The sequence below is a fragment of the Vanessa atalanta genome, chromosome Z (assembly GCF_905147765.1).
Source record: "Vanessa atalanta chromosome Z, ilVanAtal1.2, whole genome shotgun sequence".
Lineage (NCBI taxonomy): Eukaryota > Metazoa > Arthropoda > Insecta > Lepidoptera > Nymphalidae > Vanessa > Vanessa atalanta.
The window spans coordinates 5097302-5118182 of NC_061902.1; the positions used below are offsets into that span (position 1 = coordinate 5097302).

The 20881-nt window shown below is 31.0% G+C and overlaps 1 protein-coding gene across 2 annotated transcripts in view; it reads left to right on the forward strand.

Annotated features, from left to right (window-relative positions):
* LOC125076176 (LIM/homeobox protein Lhx2-like) overlaps positions 1-20881 on the forward strand; it is a 30919-nt gene that overhangs the window by 4615 nt on the left and 5423 nt on the right. For both annotated transcript variants that reach the window (XM_047688178.1, XM_047688179.1), the window contains exons 2-5: positions 6863-7091; positions 7698-7832; positions 9915-10151; positions 11828-11979. In XM_047688178.1, coding sequence (XP_047544134.1) covers positions 7009-7091; positions 7698-7832; positions 9915-10151; positions 11828-11979 — 607 coding nt within the window. In that variant the 5' untranslated portion in view covers positions 6863-7008. The remainder of the gene's footprint in view (positions 1-6862; positions 7092-7697; positions 7833-9914; positions 10152-11827; positions 11980-20881) is intronic.

The window sequence follows — 20881 nt, forward strand, 5'->3', positions numbered from 1 at the left end:
TAATATTTATGTCATACAAATCAAGTATTATAAATTTATCATATATAAATTTTTAATCTAAAATTTTATAATAATAAAAAAAAAAACAAACAATGTAAAAAAACTTAAACGTAACGTTGTTACGTTATAGTTAGCGGGTAACGCAATCGTTCTGTAATTAATGTTTATTGCTCTTAATTTTAAAACCTCACTTTTAGAGTAGCCTTATCACAAAACTAACAGCCATCATAAAACTATTTACAGTTTTAGGTTAATAAACGCAATGGCTGATAAAATTTTTAGAAGCTGTTTTGTTTCCGATTAGATTACAGCTGGGTACGAATGACCATTTGCACCGAATTGAATTTAACCGCTTTTAATTTTACGTCGCATATAAAAACGTGCATAATGTAGAACATTTGTTTTCGGAAATTATAGAATAATATACTTCATAAATAAACTTAACATTTTTTGTTTCTACATGAAAATCGAATACGCACACAATTATAATTTAAAATCATTTTTATTATTATAAAAATATAATGTTAAGTACAAGGATAACGAACGATATATTTCTGAAATATAATAATCATCGAAGCTTTCTTAGCTTCTATAAATTATATAAATATTTAAAAAATTTTTTTTTTTTCTGACAGTCTGAAATAAATCGTAATATTTTTTATTAATTTTCATGAAATTCGTCCAGTACGTTCGTTTTCAATAAAATTCACAGTACCTTTCGACTATAATTTAACTTATAACGCAGTCAAGGTAATACACATAATATAAATCATTGTTCTAACATCTTATTACTTTGGTCTTAAATTCTTTTAACAAAAAGCATTTGATTTATTTATAAAAATATTACGTGACCGGGATAAATAACCGAAGAAAATTCTTTAATGATATCTGCTTAGGAATTTGTTTAAAAGTTAATTGAAACCGGAGTATTTGTAATGTAACGTAATTATTTATTAGGCGCTGTCAACTCGTCATGCATTCTGCCTTGAATGCTATGAATTATACCCAAATACTATAATATTAATAATTTAATTAAACGCGAACTAAAAGTGTTACTTAAAAATCATCGCCTTGTTTAAAATAATTCTTATTCGTTTCTATATAAAGTTTTAAAGTGATAATCGTGGGTTATGATCGTTTGTGTTTAATTTTTATAATAACAAAGTCGATGATTTGAGAGGAATTTATGTTTAAATGCTTTCAACGAGAATGCGCTATTTTTATTATACGGTAGTTGATAAGCATTGTAGATAAGGATTGTTATGGTGAAACGTTTTTACTAATTTTATATTAAAAACAATACGTTTCGTGGTAAAATAATTTAGTGTTAAAATAATTACGAGACTAACGAGATAATGTATTGATAATTTTTTACTTTAACTACGACTTGGAATTTGATATTGTTTTCGTTTTAATAAGCTCCAAGTATATTATTTGGCTATGTTGCGATCGGTAAAAGAAACAATTTTGTTTTAAACGGTTGTCGTATTTTTTGCATTGCTTGTCTGATTAAAATAGTCTTTTTTAAAGGGATTAAATAATTACATTAATAATATAATCAATTCCAACCATAATAATAGAAAAGCCAAATAAACAACGTTTGACAGCAAATTGACACAATATCATGTATTTGCTCTTGCGTTTTGAACGTCGGCGAATCTGTTATCGTTATTTTGGAAGTAAAATTAAAGCGGAAATAAGTAGTTAAGTATAAGAGTGTTTTATTATAAATAAAGATATATTAATCATAAACAATTAGAAGTAGAATATAGCTGAGTTATTAGAAAACCACATAAAATACGTTTCTAAATCTAAGGTCTATATATCTATTCCTACTTCGATTGGAATAGGCTATACGTATGTTTACCGTGTGATTTATTCATTGCGTGCATACAACACTTTAATTTAATCTACAGTATGAATATCCTTGAGTCAGTTTTCAGAATTTAAATTTAAATAGAAGTAACAAAGTTAGTTTTTATTTAACATAACAACGCGCCTGCACAAGTTTTCTTTTCAGTGGTTCTGGTCTCGAACGTCGTTTTCTCACAGTAGAAACTTCGATGGAAAAATGTTAAAGATGTTTTAAAAGTTTATTACTTAAATATACAGAAAGTAGTTGATTTTTTTATTAAATAGTAGTTACAGTTAAATACTTATACAAACTTTGTGACTATTAGATCTGTTACCTACAGATCCAGACTTATTTTTTCCAAATTTTTCCAAATTCGAAGGCTGGTTTCTGATTGGCGCATTCGAATAGACGAACTCTCAAGCTTTAAAATATAAACTAACGCTATTATATTTGTTTAAAGTTTACTTGATGATAGGGCTTTGCGTAAGCCCGTCTGGGTAGGTAGGTACCACCCACTCATCAGATATACTACCGATAAACAGAAGTACTCAGTACTGTTGTATTCCGGTTTGAAGGATGAGTGAGCCAGTGTAACTACAGGCACAAGGGACATAACACCATCTACTCAAGGTTGGTAGCGCATTGGTGATGTAAGGAATTGTTAATATTACTTACAATGGTGGTGACCGCTTACCATCAGGTGACCCATATGCTTGTCCGCCTAAAGACATCATAAAAAAAATTGTTTTACATACATACTTTGTTGAGTTGCTTACATTTTTACAGACTGACATTTAGGAATATAGTTTATCTTCTTTGGGTCCAAGCGTAACGTTTTAATGAAGCCGGTAACCTTACTCAATATATGAACCGCCAAAAGCGAAATTATTTAAATTTCCCTCGTAGATCCTTAAATTAACGTGTTCAGCCGCATACACTCCGGGTTTCACAGTTCTTCATTGCGTCGATAATTTGGCGGAGTAGGTGCTATTGAAAATCGAATTTTATTATTTCATCGTCTATTTATAATCGAATAGAATGCGAATGCCACTATTATAATATTGTGGAGTACAAAGCAATTGAAACGCGGCCGACCACTTCAATTTTAGGTATGACACTAAATATTATCTAATTTATATTTACGGGAACAAAAATGTATAACACTCAGCTATATCGAGTTGCAAAATGGATCTTGACTGGAATGAAGAATTAACTTCTTCAAACTTACATACACATCTTACTTGTATCATTCCTCTGTTTGTGAGCATGTCATTAAATTTATCCTAAACTGATGGATCGAATTTGATGTGTTTTTGTGTGTTTTTATGGTTTTCGTAATTGGGGCAGGAAGCTATAGTCGATAACTAATCTTGGTCAATATTAAAAAAGTTTTAATTTAAGAACTTAATATTGAAATTATTTTTTTTCTTTATTTACAGTCTATTTACTTTATTTTTTTATCATTGTATGATTATTTATATACTTGTATGCTAGACATTGATATTCTAGACATTCTAGAAAACAAGAAATTGTCAGCCAGAGCCACACACCACGCATACACTAAAACACTTTTTTAACAAAATAATACATATCAGATACTACTGAAACATGTATTTGTAGAACTGGTTTTGTATTTCATTTTTTTATTTCTAAAGGTAACCGTAATATTAAAGTTTCCTTAGAAAAAGGGACACCGGACTATTAATAGATATTCACACTATTCAAGTGCAGAAGCTGGAGCAAGAAGTCAAGCTAATAATAATATTAATTTAGCTAAAACATATTATTATTTATCTTTATTAAAAAGTAAATAAAATAGATCCATATGTAAATAAATGATTTGTTTAGTGATCACTTTAAGTTTACTATGAATTATTTTAAGGCTTATGTTTACGGTCTTAGAATATTTCGTCTACTGTGCGATCAACGAAATAAACCAACGAAACTGACTAACTTATTTATATACGCTCTCCAATTTACTACAAACGTCCAGTCTTTCTCCTTTCCATATTAATTTATTGTTTACTAATATATACTACTAACATATTCACATTTGCAGGATAATTTCCTAGCTATTTTTTATATAAGTATAATTATATAATTTCATTTTTATTAAAACCAACACAACATACGTTTAAAAATATTAAATATAATTGTTAAAATTAATAATAGCCGATACATATTTTACAAACAAAAATAATTCAAATAACCATATCAAATTGATTAAAAAAAAACACAAAACTAAATAAAGCACTGTTACTGTAAGGATAAATGAACTTATCTTCCAACAGTAGGTACCTACGTATAGCAAAAGTTTATCTATGCGAAATTGCCTGCCTCCTGAGATTTTAGGTTCAAAACTGGAGTCGGGTCAGTAAAAAGTATTCGAGTTTCTCTCTGCGAAATTCCCGATTCCCATTATAAGCCCGAAGTTTGGAAGTTAGCGGTTTTTACAAGCTTTGATTCAGAAAGCACGTTAAACCGTTAGTCCTTGAATTTTACATTGATATATATATATATAAGCGAATTACCACTGAAACTGTGGATCTTATTAACTTGAAATTCACCGTGGTCACTCCTTTCGCGACGCAGACGCTTCCTAGAAATTTAAAACATTTTGTATAAATTTTATCGGAACGAAGTCGGTACGTAGAACTAGTCACTTTATAAATGTCAAGACATTAAGGCTTGAAATGTGGATAAATTTACTATACGTCGAATAGTCTAGACATATCTAGAAACTTACCTTCTGAAGACGAAAATAGCATTGAGGCCCTCTCCATGGCTGTGTATAATAGCTGCAGGCTGTAAGGCGTGGGCACTATTTCTATATAAAAAGCTGATTAAGTTTTCAATAAATTATATCTACTTTTTTTTATAAGATAATACATGAATATAGCCGATAGTGTTAGAACACATACACTGTAACCGTAGATCACGGATTCAAAATTAAGCTAATCCATGAATTGTTATAATTTTTTTCAATTAAAACTTTTTCAACTAGAATTCCAAAAATCTGTAAAAAATATTTTTACTTTCCTACAATAATGTTTAAACAGGCTACTATTATTGTTAGAATATTTATAATATTGATTCATTTTAATTAAATAATGAAATAATACAATTCTGTGTTTCTGTACATCAGCACGGAATCTAAGGTCATCAACCCTACAACTCTATTACTAAGTATTCATTGTTATAGCTCGTAATTTTCTCACTCACAACCTTAAAGCTCCTCGTTAGCATCTACGTCACTATTGTTTACAAAATAATGTGCATAAGTCTATGAAATATTTAACGTTTATTTTATGGTCGTTTAAGAATAAAACATTGACTAAGGATTTCGTATTTAAGTCGAGTTTAATAAATTAGAAAGCAAACGTAATGATTGATTACGTGATTAAAAAAAAAAAATGTTGTAAGGAAATTTAAAAACCTTATAGAAAAATCTTAGACCAAGTCACTAAATTAAAAAAAAAAAAACAGTTTGAATATATAATTTTATGTTTTTATTTTACATCAATCGATAAACAGGCTCCTTAGTTACTCGATTTTAATGTATCGTATTATATTTAAAAGGTACGCGACTGCCGTTCTCGAGACGGGAACAAAACAAAAACGTAAAACAGCTTCCATTGTCTTCCAATAAGAGGGACGGCTTGGTATAAGCCTCTACAGAATCCTATATATGTCCCATTGTTACATATGCTGATTTGCGCCAGTCCTCAGCAGCATTATAAATGATATGCTAAAGAGGCAGGAGATAGCGTTGTATATGGAAAACTTATAGCTCCGTATTCAAATTTATGGATTTACATTTTTTACTTATAGCGTGGACGGTAGACGTGAATGCTGTTTTGTGTTTTGAGATAGGACCTCTTTTTACATAAAATTGGTTAATGCTAATTATTATTAAGCACAGTACCTACAGTAACAGTAACAGCCTGTATAGTACCCCCACTCTTCCATTGTGGATAACGTTTGGAGCTTATTCAACCACGCTGCTCCAAAGTGGATTGGTGGATACACATATGGCAGAATTTCGTTGGAATTAGACACATGCAGGTTCACGTTCATGTTTACCTTAACCGCCGAGAACGAGATGAATTATAAACACAAATTAACCACATAAAATTTCAGTGGTGCTTGCCTGGGTTTGAATCCGCAATTGCCGGTTAAGATGCACGTGTTCTAACCACCGGGCCATCTCGCTAGGCTCAGATACGATGGGTTAGGAATTTCAAAATAAAATCAAAAATCTAGTTCAATTTTTTTTTGTCAATTAAAATTGTTCACAGTTAATTATATTTTATTTGAAGCCGGTTGACATGAACGAAAATGATAGTCTGAATAATAGAAAACATTAAAAACTTACGAAAAGTATATGAGTGTAAATAAATTTAAAGGTTATTATTAAGATTACTTAGTTTTGCGATATAAGATTGATACGTGGCTAATCCAAAACATTAGGTGATAAGTAAGAGGAAGACTATTTATTGACTAATTAGTATTTTACCGTGACACACACAATAAACGGACATCTGACAAAGTGTTCTCTCTAATTATGGACAATGATTTCTCTATAAATAATACATAACTGGAGATAGCGAGTTTAAATCCGGGCGACCACGTGTTTGATGGGTTTTATTTTTCTTTATAATTAATATAAGTCGCTAATCTATGTTTGAGCAGCAAGGTGAAATTAGTTCTTAGCCTCTGCTCAGTATTGCAAAAATAGCAAGCGATTATTTGACCTTAAAAACCGACAAGCGAAATTTAAACGGACCGATTTAGAGCCAAATAATAATCGGGGAAACATGCGGATATGCTGTGTATTAAACGATCATTAAACTCAACTTCAATTATAACAATTTTCATCGCTTAGCAGAGAAGATTATTATGTTTCGATATTTTCTATTACCTTACTGTACTATATTTTTAAATTTCACATTTATTACTTGTAAATATGATTATCTAAATATAAAATAATGAATAATAATTGAACAGGTTCCCAATACGAAAGCACGCTGACTTCGACAAACTCAACCACAGCTATGTCAGTAACAAATGGCCCGAAAATGATGCAAGGGGAAATGAACCTTGTTATTTGAGAAAGAGAGTCCAATCCGGAGGGCAGGACGGAGAACGACACTATGCTAAAGGAGAGAGAGAGTTCAGAAGGGTCGCCTGCTACCCCAGACGAGTGTGCGGGATGCGGAGGCAGGATACAAGACAGGTGAACTATATATGTATATTGAAAACGTTCTCCAGCATACAATACTCGTAGGGAGCTATAATATTATTTCAGTGAGATCCAAAATGAAATACATGAACGGTATTATGAAATTTAAAAAAAATCTTAATTGCTTTTTTAATTTATTGTCCTGAAAAATATGTTACAATTGTCGATTAAAAAATAAACCGATTCACTCTGTTGGTTATTGTTTTTTTTTTTTTTATTTAATGAACTAATGTAAAAGTTATATTTGGTATCTAAGTTAGTTGCTTGAAGTTGTATTTGTTTACAAGTCTCGCATCATAGTATTTTAAGAACGCTTTTCCGTATCGTTTTATTTTTTCCCTATATTTAAAAATAAGTCAAAGATTGACGCCACAATGACGTATATTGTTATTGAATAAAATAATTAACTAATTAATCATAACGAGTATATTATAACAATCATATTTTATATTATATGTGAAAAGAAAAAAAAAACATAATATAGTATATGGAGCACCTATTATGTACGAGTAACCACGTAATGAGCAAACCAGCAATGAGTAGCATGTTTTGATAGGGGGCTATTTCGCACTAGTTAATGGGGGTTATTTGTTAATGTAGATATTACCTGTTAGCGGTGGACCGTCAATGGCACGGCTCCTGCCTCCGCTGTTGCGAATGCCGTCTGCCTTTGGATAGTGAGCTGACCTGCTTTTCGAGAGACGGAAATATATATTGTAAGGAAGACTATTATAGGTAAGAATATGAAGAAAACATTTTATACTTTGTAAATAAAGCAACAAATTTGTATATATTTTAAAAAATGGTAAGTCTTTTTTTTTTTTTTTAATTATTATTCGTCTCTACAATAGAACATTTCGTTAGAAAAACGAACAATTTGAATGCTTGCGTTATTTTGTTTTGCGAAAGCGAATTTTTTTTGCGCTTGCGAAATCAAACCGGCTAAGCGCTGACATTTATATTCTGTATCTTTTTCAGATATTTTATTTTTAAAATGGATTATAAAATGTTTCAAATTGTTTAAATTTATTGCCGTGTCTTCAGACGGTTTCAATTAAGGTATTTTTCAGATGTATTATTTATATATATTAACTAGTTGCGTCGCGTGTCTTCACATTCATGGTTACAACCAACACTGGGTATTTGCGTCTTTTCTCGAACAGTTAGATCCTAAGTAAGTAAACAAGTTCAAACAAACAAACTCATCGGCTTTATATATAATTATGGTTATATAAACAATTATATTATCTATCTTAGTTCGTCTTACAATACGTTATTTGAGTCATCTTTGAATATATTTCATATTTTGGAACCGCTTTATAGAGTGATTACGTGTTTAAAAATGTTGTGAAATTCATGAGCTTTTTAATGATTAGACTGAATTAATCTATAAACGGAGAATATAATATTTACCGTTTCGTTTTACGAAGAATTTGTTAAATCTTACAAATTTTTCATACAAATTTATTATATCTGTAATAGTTTTGCCAATATTCGTGTGGAAATTTCGGTTTATAGTTTTATATCCTATGGATGAAATATAACGATGAACGTTTTATTTAATAATTATAATATTAGGTTATTAATCATTAGCTTATATTCTTAAATTATCTTATATTATATCTTTAAATTAGAAAAAAATAAAATAGAAAAATAATAATTCATTTCGAATCTCTTTACATTAAATTGTTGCTATTGTAATATTTAAAAAAATATATTTGACATTTATAATTTGAAAAACGAATAACGATTTTGGAACCCGATGATAATTAAATAATTGTTAGTTTAATTGTCAAAAAATGACTCATGAAGGTAAACTGCAATAAATATTTCTGAATTCAGTGGGCATAGCGACAGTTGTCAGGTGTCAACTGATGCACTTAAGGGGGCGGTGTATCCACGTCACTCAAGATCCAGCACACTTGTTTGGTTCACACACCTGTCCAACTAAATACATTATGCATCTGTTTGTGCGTCAATATGCGCAAGTTTTGTTTGAGCTAAGCGCTCGAGTGTTATGCTTAGGTATACGAGTAGGTAACTCTAAAATCGTCGAGTCACTTTGTTTTTCCACTATGTATCGTATCTCATTGTGAATAGGTCGTTTTTCGTTTGACATAAGTCTCCAAGACATAAAAATTTTTGGTTTTATTTATAAGTAATTATGATGTCGGTGTATTGTATTTCTATATAACAATATTTAATGACGTGACAATCTCAAGTGAAAGTGTCTGTTCCTGTCAGCAGTATTTATATACTTTGGGTGGATACAATAAAACACAACTATACTGAAATCTTACTGAAATATAAAATCGTAAATTAAATAGTTACTTTAATAGAATTTATTATCTTTGTTACTATTTACAAATAAAAAGGTTTTTTTTTTTCATTGTTTCTTAATAAATAACAAAAGAGATAAAAAAGTCTTATCAACAATAATAACAGGTGTGTCGACGTCATGAATCGAGGGTTGTATGAATTTTGACATAAGAGAGTCCAACTTGACATGATTTGTCAAACATCCTGCCCCTTGTGGCTTGTTAGCCCCCTTCGTAGCCAGCATATGGTATAATTGAAAACTATCACATGATTTGAAAAATATGTCAATAATTTGACAAACCACAGAGCATTAAAACTATTATAATACAAACACTATATTATTGTGTGTGATGTATCCAGAATTTACTTTATGAGTTCATTAAAAAAATATTTCGAATATTTTTCTTTAAATAAAATAACAGTTTAATAATAAGAAGTACAACTACTATTGTATAAAATATCTCTAAGCTCTCAAAACAAAGTCAGACTTTGTTGCAGACTTTTTTGCGTGAAGCGGTGTGCGCGGTGTGGTAACGGTATCACCGCGAACGAACTCGTGATGAGGGCGCGAGACATGGTCTTCCATCTTACCTGCTTCACGTGCATCGCCTGTGGTACGTTGCTTTCAAAGGGTGATGTCTTCGGTATGAGAAACGGCCTGATATACTGCAGACCGCATTACGATAGCGCCTGTATGGACGAATACTGTGAAGAGGACATGACAAATGTTTACAGGTGAGAATATTTGTGATTTTTGTTTTTTTTTTTATAGCCATGGAATTGAATAATGTCAAACTAAATTTTTATTTCTGTAGAATGTAATTCATTAATACATAGATTTTATTTGTAAATCTCTTACCATAGAAGTCAGTGCCGCAGTGCCCATTAAAATCCCGATGGTGTTTTAAAATTATCTATTGACGAGGAGTCAAAATAATTAAAAAAGAAAAACTCTATTATATCTGCATCTTCTTTTCCATATCTATCAGTTTTTTGTTCATTTAGTATATTAAAGTAGTATAGTAGTGTATACAAAATTATTTGTGAAAATAACAAAAGAATGAAAAAAAAAGAAAATCAAATAATAATAAAAAAGTACGAATGATGACTGCGTGGTGTCAAGAATTCTAGCCACATTCTTCCGCTAAATAAAGTATATTATCTGAGTGAAAATAATAATCATAACTTACACCAGCAGCGAAACAAAGCAGAGATTAATTAATTAGAGGCTTTCATACTTAATCTGAAATGTTTTGATTGCCAACACAACAAAAACTGCTTCGGAAATATAAACGAATATTTGCACTGTTTGGCTGTTTAATTTTATTTCCTCATATCTCTCGATTATGTAAACAGACGATACGTATGAAAAACTAAATAAGTACATGAGCATAGTTGGAGGCGAGACCTGATTTAGAGCTTTCACAGAATAGTAAAAAAAAAAAAACGGAGCGGGAACGCCTAGATGATCCCTTTGTATAAGAGAGACCGAGTTATCCGACCGAGTTCACCTCCTTTCCAAACAAACATACTTGTGTATGCTCAAAGCGAAGCCGCGTTCCTGAAAGAAAACTCCTCTGGCAAAACGAAAACATTACCTAAAAGTGTTACGAGTATTATATAACACGTTGAAGCGTCTTTAAAATTAATTTCATAATTTTCATGTTAGCTACGTCTATGTCATTACAATTTCTTCCCATAGAAACACACAAAACTATATATAATAACAGTATTTAATTTGATTTATTGAAAAAATTACACCATCAACTTATCACTAAGCACTTGAAATTAATATTGTATGTAGGTAAAGTTCAAAGTGATACTTCGTGATACGTCTTTACTCATTTGCATTTGTTCACGATAGGTATAGAACACTTTTAAAATTATACTGAAACATTCCAAATAGTTTACCTTTGGGTACTTAGGTATAATTTGTTCCAAAGTTACAAATTACTTAAAGTGAGCATATTACACGATTACCATATTAAAAACATTACGTCCAGCGCCCTGTTCGAAGTATAAATATATCTGAATTAATTATTATCGTTTAGTTAATCAACAGTGGCGTCTGTTTTTATAAACATTAATATATGTAATTGAAATTACTTATATAATTAATTTACGTTCACTTTATAGGAATATTTTTAATTCTAAATCAGTTTACGAATTGAAATAATTTAAAATTCGGCAGTGAGAACTATACGTGTTAAAATCTATTTTGTTATAAAAACTAAATAAACTACCAAATAGATGTTATTAAAAATAACTGTATGTTTTCTATTACTGATTTTATGCCGAGAAGTATATTATTTTTTGCATATGATAAAAGAAGAGGAATGCGTTATACAGAATTCTACGAAACTTTTATTTATTTTCTTAAGTGACGTACAGTTACCTATTTTGTTATTTAGGTGTCAAGATTTGCACATTGAGGGCGATTCACCCAATCAATATTATACCGGTGGGCCGAGTCAAAAGGGTCGACCAAGAAAGAGAAAACTACCTCAGGGTTCTCCAGAGGACATGCAAATCCAGACGATGAGGATGGCTAGCACAGCTCTAGGTAAGAGACAAAAAAATACCATACTTTATTTCCGTCGACGGAACGCTGCTCTTTGCGAATTTAACTTTACAAGGCGAATTTGATTTAAACTGATGTAAGTCAATGTAATTAAAAATTGTCAGCCTCTTAATTATTTTTCCCATCCGACTTGGAAAGCGCTTATAAAAAGCCCATTTACTTTCCCTAACTTCGCTTCGTCGCAAAAGAATGCCTTCAACCACCCGCTTCCCTTTGAATTATATTTCAATATTTCCCTGTGATGTACCGCTTGCGACTTATACATTTATTTTGGCCTAAGTTATTTTGCAAACTATTTTCTACGACGAAGAACGGTGGCATTGAAACTTTAGCGGACTGGGAGAATATAAGTTACATATTTCATCCAAAACGACGGTCGCTTAAAATTTAGCAAAAACCTCTGGAGGAAAGCACGAGGACGGGTTCTCCGCGCGGGCGTCCCAGATGTCAATTCATCCCGACTCGGCCGTAATCACAACTAATGAATAGACGACGCGCTCTTAAAACTGTTTTTGTCTCCTTTTCGCGCACGGTAGCTTCGTAAGTTGGAGTAGGAAAAACGTGGTTGGATACATTGGACCCGCGGCTGAGGTCGGCCGTCTGGATTATTCTTTATGGCGTCGAAATGCGAGGCACTCATTGAGGTGAATTCAGGTTGTGTGACTTCTCGACCCGATTAATCATGGTGCTAGTCTGAATGGACTATGGAATGACACTTCGTTATTTTTCTCGTCGAACACACAAAGTTTAGACGTAGGTATCGATAGTTTATATTTATTGCGGCCACAAAGTTTGCTAGCGATAAATGAGGCGTCGATTTTTTCACATTGCAACATCCACGTGCGTTTTAAAATATTAATCACTACCTTTATGAAAAGCTATTATACGATGTAAAGAATAGCTACACTAATATGTTTTTAATTTTAGGGACTGGTTTGATTTCATGACTGTTTCATTAGCGTTCGAAATGACATGTTTAAAATTATTTTAATTTTAAAAAAATAATTAAATACTTTTAAGTATCGAGTATTGAATAAATCAAACGTAATAGCTCTGATAATATCCATCCGATAAAGATGTATCTGATAAAGATTATACGCTTGTTTTTATTGTACGCCACTTCTGATTATCAATTAGTATTTTCCCGCCAAGTAATTCGCCATGTTGGCAAACAGCACCACTAGAGACGCGCGCGTGACATCGATAATGGGAACTAAGGACTCTTGAAAATGTTACGTGCCTTATCGATAATCGAAATATTGATCATTGAAAAGTCACTCATTCGATGTTCGCTTGAAACCTAATCTCGATTCTGCATGTAAAAATATAAATTAATTATAATAAGATTTTTTATTAAACGTAACTACTACCTACGTTTAAATAAAATTGAGTAACAATATGGCAATAATGGAACAGTTTATTTCATTTCGCTATTATTATTATAAAGTAAAGTTTTATCGATTAAGAAAGTCACTTTTCTTTTCGTTATTACTTACAATAATATATACAAAACTCTTGAATTATATATTTTTTTATAAATTTGTGTATCTATTTTTCTTTAAATAACCGAAAGATTAATGACGTTGAGCCGTATTTAGATTCAAATCAATTAAAAAAACACTTCAATTTCTCTTTCAATACAAAGTATTAACGCTGACACTACACACATATTCGACAAACTGTTTAATGTAAATTCAAATTATATTTTTTAATTAATAAATTTCTTTCAATTAAAAAAAACGGCATCGCGTGGAGCGTCGTTCTGTTGCTTATCTAAAACCCAATCATGAACAAAACTGAGCATGCGTTAAAGTGAAAATTTAAAGGAATTTGAATTTTAATTTTTCATTAATAAACTCGATTTTTGATTATCGACTCTAAACTTCTAGTTATCGTACACTGAGGTAAGCGGCACTTAGTAAAGTCAATGCTAGTGGTTTTTTTTGATATTAGAAAACATAAATAAGCATTATAATGTGTTTGCTTGAAACATTTGCTTTGAGATGTTGGTTGATGATAAACTAAGTATGGTGTATCATAAATGAACATATTGGCAAGTAATTTATGTCTAATGTCCATAATTCATTAATATTCAATGAAAGATTTTAAAAGCCGTTATCTCATTATACTGAGTAAGGCATGAAATAAAATTTGAAATAACCTTTTCAAGGCTATCGTCTATAAAAATAAATTCTTGTTTCAAATGTAGAAAAAAAATTGCAGTTTCATAAGTATACATATTAATATGAAATATTTAAACACATTTGAATAACAAAACATGTATCATTAGTCAAATGCATAACCCTGATGCATTCAATAAAAACAAACTTTACATATAACACTAAACGCATTAATCATGATAATACGATCGTCCAAAAGGTTAATTAAAAATTAATGGTCAAGTTAAAAAGCCGCTAAAACAATCCCTACAATAAAAACAAACTTAGAATAGTAAACAAGGGCATCACTTAAATTAAACTGGCTTCAAAAGTGAATCGTTTATATGTTGCCCTAAATGTTCCCGAACTATCACCTGCCGTAGAAAAAGCCGCGTCGATCGCTCCGGAAACTTAATTTTGATTTAAGATTAGCGCTCATACTGTTATATCACTTATAGTAATTTAATTTATGAATATACAAAACTTCTTCAGATGCACTTTGATTTCTTACACTTTATTCCAACCATAAGAGAGAAGCTAATAAACATTTGATAGCAAATCGACACGATATCATTAAACGAGAGCTTGATTAATCTATGATATTCACTATCGATTTGCGAAAAAAAAAATACATTTTGAACGTCGACGAAACTGTTATCGGTATTTTGGAAATAAAATTAAAGTGGTTACGTGTAGTATTAGTGTCATAAATAAGGATATATTAATCATAAACTCTTAGTAGTGCACAATATAGCTGATTTATTAGCAAATAGTAATTAAGGTTTGTTTATCTTTATTCCTAATTCGATTGGAAGATAATAATATATGATATGATAACAATAATTAAAATTCACCTCTAATCGCTTATTTAACATAGATTCTGTAAACATATATTTATGAAAACCGTCAGTCGGACGAGATGTCAGTATTCGACACCTCCTACTTAGGTATTTATTACTCAATGCAAGCTAACATCTTTATTGGTAAGATGTCGTCAGATAGTTGGTTTGAGATAAGCGGCATTCCGACCAAGCGACGGATTTACTATGAACGGTGGCAAAAGCACCGACCGAATGTAACTTCAGTCTCTTAATTTATCTAGTTTCTATAAAAACTAAGTGATGAGAATAACAAATAAATATAAGAGCTAGCCAGATTTCGAACATTTTATACTTAGATTTAAAAAGTAATAAACAAATTATGGATTTAATATGTTCTATTGAATTATTCGTTTATAATTCAAATAGTTATTCTTTTGTTTTAGAATAGAATTATTGCTTAAATAATGATTGGTTAGGAAAGTATTTTTTCTCGGAGACCATAACAATATTCAATACTTTTATATATACAAAAACACTAGATGTAGATATATAGAATTAGGTAAACTGGCAGCTTTCGTTTCACATCAGTATCGCTTTACAAGGTCTACCAAAATTTTATTATTGTATGTGTCGTAAGTAAAAGAATTAAGCGACTTCAAATAAACGAAGATGCTTGTGCAAAGGCAGAAGGAGCCGAAATGGCCCAGTTGTTAGAACGCGTGCATCTTAACCGATGATTGTGGATTCGAACCCAGGGAAAAACTATTGAATTTTCATGTGCTTAATTTGTGTTTATAATTCATCTCGTGTTCTTCTTCTTCTTTTATCTTCGGTGAAGATAAACATCGTGAAATTCTGCCACATGTGTATCCACAAACCGCATCGGAGCATCGTGGTCGAATATGCTTTAAACCTTTCCTCAAAGATATTAGCCCAGCAGTGGGAAATAGCAGGGTGTTAATGTGCTTGTACAAATAAAATCAAAACAGTACCTATTTTGTATGCATCATTTTGTATTTTTCTTCTACATAATTCAATATATTATATACGATACTATATATATATATATATTCATTCTCATTCACAAAATTTATTGTATTTTTATTTGAAGTTTTCATTTATTCGATAGTTGTTGTTATGGTTTTGCCTTTGAATTATCCGTTTATACACTCGATTCTTTAAAATGTTTTCGTTTAAAAATACACATAGTAGTTTCTGTAACGTTCGTTGAATATTAAATAATTGTTTTATTTCTTGTACCACATACCGCGGCGCCTATCTGTGCAATAAAACACGTATTCCCGTACGGCTCCTTTATTTTTTTTATAACCAATCGTTAATATCGAAGCCTTTACGACCGCGATGCTTTATTACTGGGTTTTCGAGAGAAAAAAGAACGGTTTGAAGTAAAGTCGGTAACATGTTAATTCTGTCAATAAAATCTCGACAGTTAATGCTGAGAGCAACTGCTTGAGATAGCAGCGTGTAAGATCTTTTTCCACTTACATTTAGGTCGTTTTATTTTAATGATCGAAAATATGTTTTGGGTATTCAATGCGTCACGTATTTATTATTATTAGTCGTTGAATTTAATTCAGTTTAAGTTTGTATTTACTGTCTAGTGATTATTTTCTTTTATTTGATTAGTTAAAATTGAACAAAATTGATTTTTTTAAAGCACGTCAAAAAAAAAAAGAATTCATCACAAAATAGTATTATTTAAAAACTATTAATAACGTAAACAACGATAATAATCACTACTATAAATAAAATATATTTTGTAATATAAAAACCAAAAAAAAAAAAAAAAACAAAAAATGTGAGAACAAACTTAACGGAAATATTTCTTTTAAGCTGTCTCTCAAACAGGGCGGTAAATTAACAAAACAAGTTTTGTAATATTTAATTATAAATAATTAGCTCTCCTTGCACCGGCGCACATAACCGCAACCACCCAAGTGTTTGGGGCGAGAAATTCATAAATTAAAAGCCACTGGGTTTCCTAACCGACATCTATAGCGCTATCGTATCGATCAAAACTAACAATTATCTAAACATTAATCATTGTGTGTTATTTGCTTGGACATCCTTGTAGCTGTCGAATATATTTAATTAACATATTTTTGTAATAATTTTGTTAGGCCAGTGGCTGCAATTAGAACATTATTAAAAGAAAAATGATTTAAACGAACACATTTTTTTTCCAATCTTATTTCTAAGATACAAGAAAATGTAATGAAGTGTTTTGTAATTCTCTAATTGTTTTTTAAATCTTTCTTGTCGTTTGTATTAAAGTAAATATTTAAGAATTTTTCGTATAATCTATACTTCTATACATAGTATTATAAATGTGAAAGTAACTCTGTCTGTCTGTCTGTTACTCTTTCACTACGAAACAATGAACCGAATTTGACGAAATTTGACGAAATTTGGTATGAAGCAAATTTGAACTCCAAGGAAGTATATAGACGTTTTTTGTCTAACCAACAAACCAAACCCTAAGACGCGAGCTAAGCCGCAGGCAACAACTAGTTTAACATAATAATAATGATCTTAAGTTCCTTATTTTAATTCACAGTAAAAGTCTAAATGACGAAGATTTATTATATAAGTATTTCATATAAATAATATGCAAATCGTATATAATGTTATGAAATTAATGATATTTGATATGCATTGTTTATGTTTTACTTTATTTTAAATATTTTAATTAACGTCACAATAGAAATTGTAACATATTCGTATAGCGTATTATTAAATGAAGTTCTTTAAATAAATACGAAACATGACTCTTTTAAAAATAGTACTAAATAATAATAGAATATATTTTTACTTCCTCCAGAAGGCGAAATATTGAATTTAGTTTGATGTTATTGTATATAGAGATCGGAAAACTAAGTGTGAAGATATTCGGTAACAGATGAACATACACACATATATAGACTGCGAAAATGATATCGCTCCTGTAGGCTTGGTCACAGTCCAGTTGGAGATTATGAAATAATGGATAAAATCGTTTCAATATTAACTACTTAATACGATTATAGAAAATATTAATATGTAGTTTTTAAGGTTATCTATTAAAACGTGGTGGTAAGGTTTTGTGTAAGATTTTTTATCTTCTAGTCTAAATGGGCAATGTGTCAGTGTAACTATACGTACAGGCGCATCGGCGATGTACGGGATGGTGACATTTTTACGGCACCAATGTCAATGGGCGGTGGTGGCTACTTACCATTAGGTGGACCGGTCACCCGTCTATCTATGCCATAAAAAAAATCTGGCCGTAAAAAAATAAGAATTGAATGCAATTTCCTCAGACCGCAAGCGGAACTACAATCACTAGCATCACTAGTCCGTGGCATCGCTGTCACCAATGACAGAAAAACTTTAGGATGTGGCTTAGACTACCGGAGATAAGGTGTACTGATATTTTTTGCTTGAAAGTTTCTAATTTTTGATGTTGAATTTGTGGTGAACTGCTGCAGAAATTATAAAGGCTCTGCGGTCTGCGATATAAAACTCGTAGTTTTATTTTTACTTGCTATCATATACGTGGAAGCGTACTTGAATTAAACTTACGTAGTAAAAAAATTACGCGATGCGGAGTGTAGGTACTTAAGCTTCGTAAAAAATCTCTGTATGATTTCTAAGGGCTATAGGACAGAAGAGTTTTAGACGAAACAGCCTGGATAAGAATATTCAGAGTTATTCATTCATCCATTTCTAATTAAATCCTATATCGTTGAAGGGCAATCGTGGTGAGTTTTCTTACTATATATATAGCCTACGGTCAGGGGAATTTTAGACGAGAAATTACTTCGGAATGGGTTAAATAAATAAATTATGTATTAAAATATATAAGACTAAGTGATTAAGTTCCGAAACTACAAAATTAAGAACATTTTATAATAAAAAAAAAATGCACAGTTAATGCAAGAAAATAACATAAACAAATTGAAAACAATCTACTAATTAATGAAATTATTAATTATATGATATCTATTTACCTGTATAAGAAGACGCTCTTAATTAGTGGAACGAATATTATGATGAGAAAAATTAAGGACTACTTGTATTAAGTCTTTCGAATGGGTTGAAGTAGTTTAGCGATTTGTAAGGAATTCTAAGGTATCTATAGTACGAAACATAATAGCATTCAGGTAAAACCCGTTCATAGATAGTCCAATGAAATACGAACAAAGTACATTCATAACAATTCCTACTTATTTTATATAATCTACAATTCAAGCTGCAACGCTTAGGTACCTGATTCTTACGGTTTCATCGTTTCCATTTTTTTTTCTTTTTTTATATTTAATAAATACAAGCGAATAATGAAGGCGAATGAAAATATTTAATGATTTGTCATACGGTAAACGATGATAGGTAGTTTAAATTATAAGTAAACAACCCGTTCTACTGCTGGGCTAAGATATCTCTATTTGGGGTATGGACCTAATTCTACCACGCTGCTGAGATGCGTGGTTTGTTAATATACAGTTTTTATTATAATGTTTTCCTTTATGAAACACTTTTTTAATACACATTGAAGGCATAAAAAGTAACTTGTCCTTGATTGAAACTGAAAAAAAAAACCATACTGATGGAACGATTTTAGCTTGAAAACCTAGGGCGCCACTTTAAGCTTAGCTCTTAATTTTATCACTACAGGTACAAGTGACATATCATCTTAGCTCCCAAGATATATTATACATAGATTTTATTTTATTTGGAAGACATACATTACAATTAATTCATAAAACTGTAACATACTGTAAGATTACTATATATATCAAAGTGTTCGTGTATCAATAAATATTAGTAATATTCTTTAATATAAATATGGACTATAAACGAACAACCTCAATAAAACTGAAATATGATCGATTCTATTTTGACGGTCAACGCAAATAATTGTCATATTGTGTATCCGCAATTTTGCTATTTTTACTATGCGCCATAATGTTTGTGGAAATTACGCTGTTATAATCAAACTAGCTGACAGTCCTGACCTCATAAGCGTAAAATTTAAAATTGAAATTCGCAAAAGAAAAAACAATTTCTCAGTGACCGTCTAAATCGCGTAAGGAATAACTATGACAACTATAACTAACTATAACCGTTTCAAGACAATCGGACCTATTAATTCGGCAAATCGGTGATGAGGCCGCTTTATGAGTACCGCTAGCTAAATTATTAAAATAATTAATATAATAATAATAGAGCCTTTTATTTCCGAAACTTACACTTTACAAAAGTTTACAAAGGAATTACGTTAAAAGTAAATATTTCTACTAAATAATGTCTCTTAATTCGGTATGCCTTACGGCAAAGGCCTCCTCCAATTCTTTCCACTGCTGCCTGTCTGCTGCTGCTCTGGTCCAAAAGGGTCCTAGGGTCAATTTTAGTTCATCTTCCCATCTTCTAACTTTGCGACCTCTACTCCTAACTCCATCTCTTGGGTACCACACTGTCACTCGTTTGCTCCATTTTTCTATTTTTCAGCGAAGCATATGTCCAGTTCATCTCCATTTAAGTTGATCAATTCGTAAGAGTATGTCCGTTAGTTTCGTTTTACGCCTTATATTTGCACTTCCTTCTTTATCTTTCAATTTTATACCTAGCATGCTCCTTTCCATGTTTTTTTGACATTTCTCCAGTTTGTCTCTATGTTGTTTCGTCAGGGCCCAGGTTTCACAGCCATATGTGATGCAAGGCAGAATACAGACATCGAAAGCTTTTTTCTTGATCTTTAAGCTCAGTTCCTTGCTTTTCATAATTTCTTTCAAAGCCCAATATTTTTTCCACCCAATCGCAATTTTTTTATCTATTTCCTATGACATTTGATCACTTGGAGATATTATCTGTCCAAGATAGACGTATTCTTCTACATATTCAATT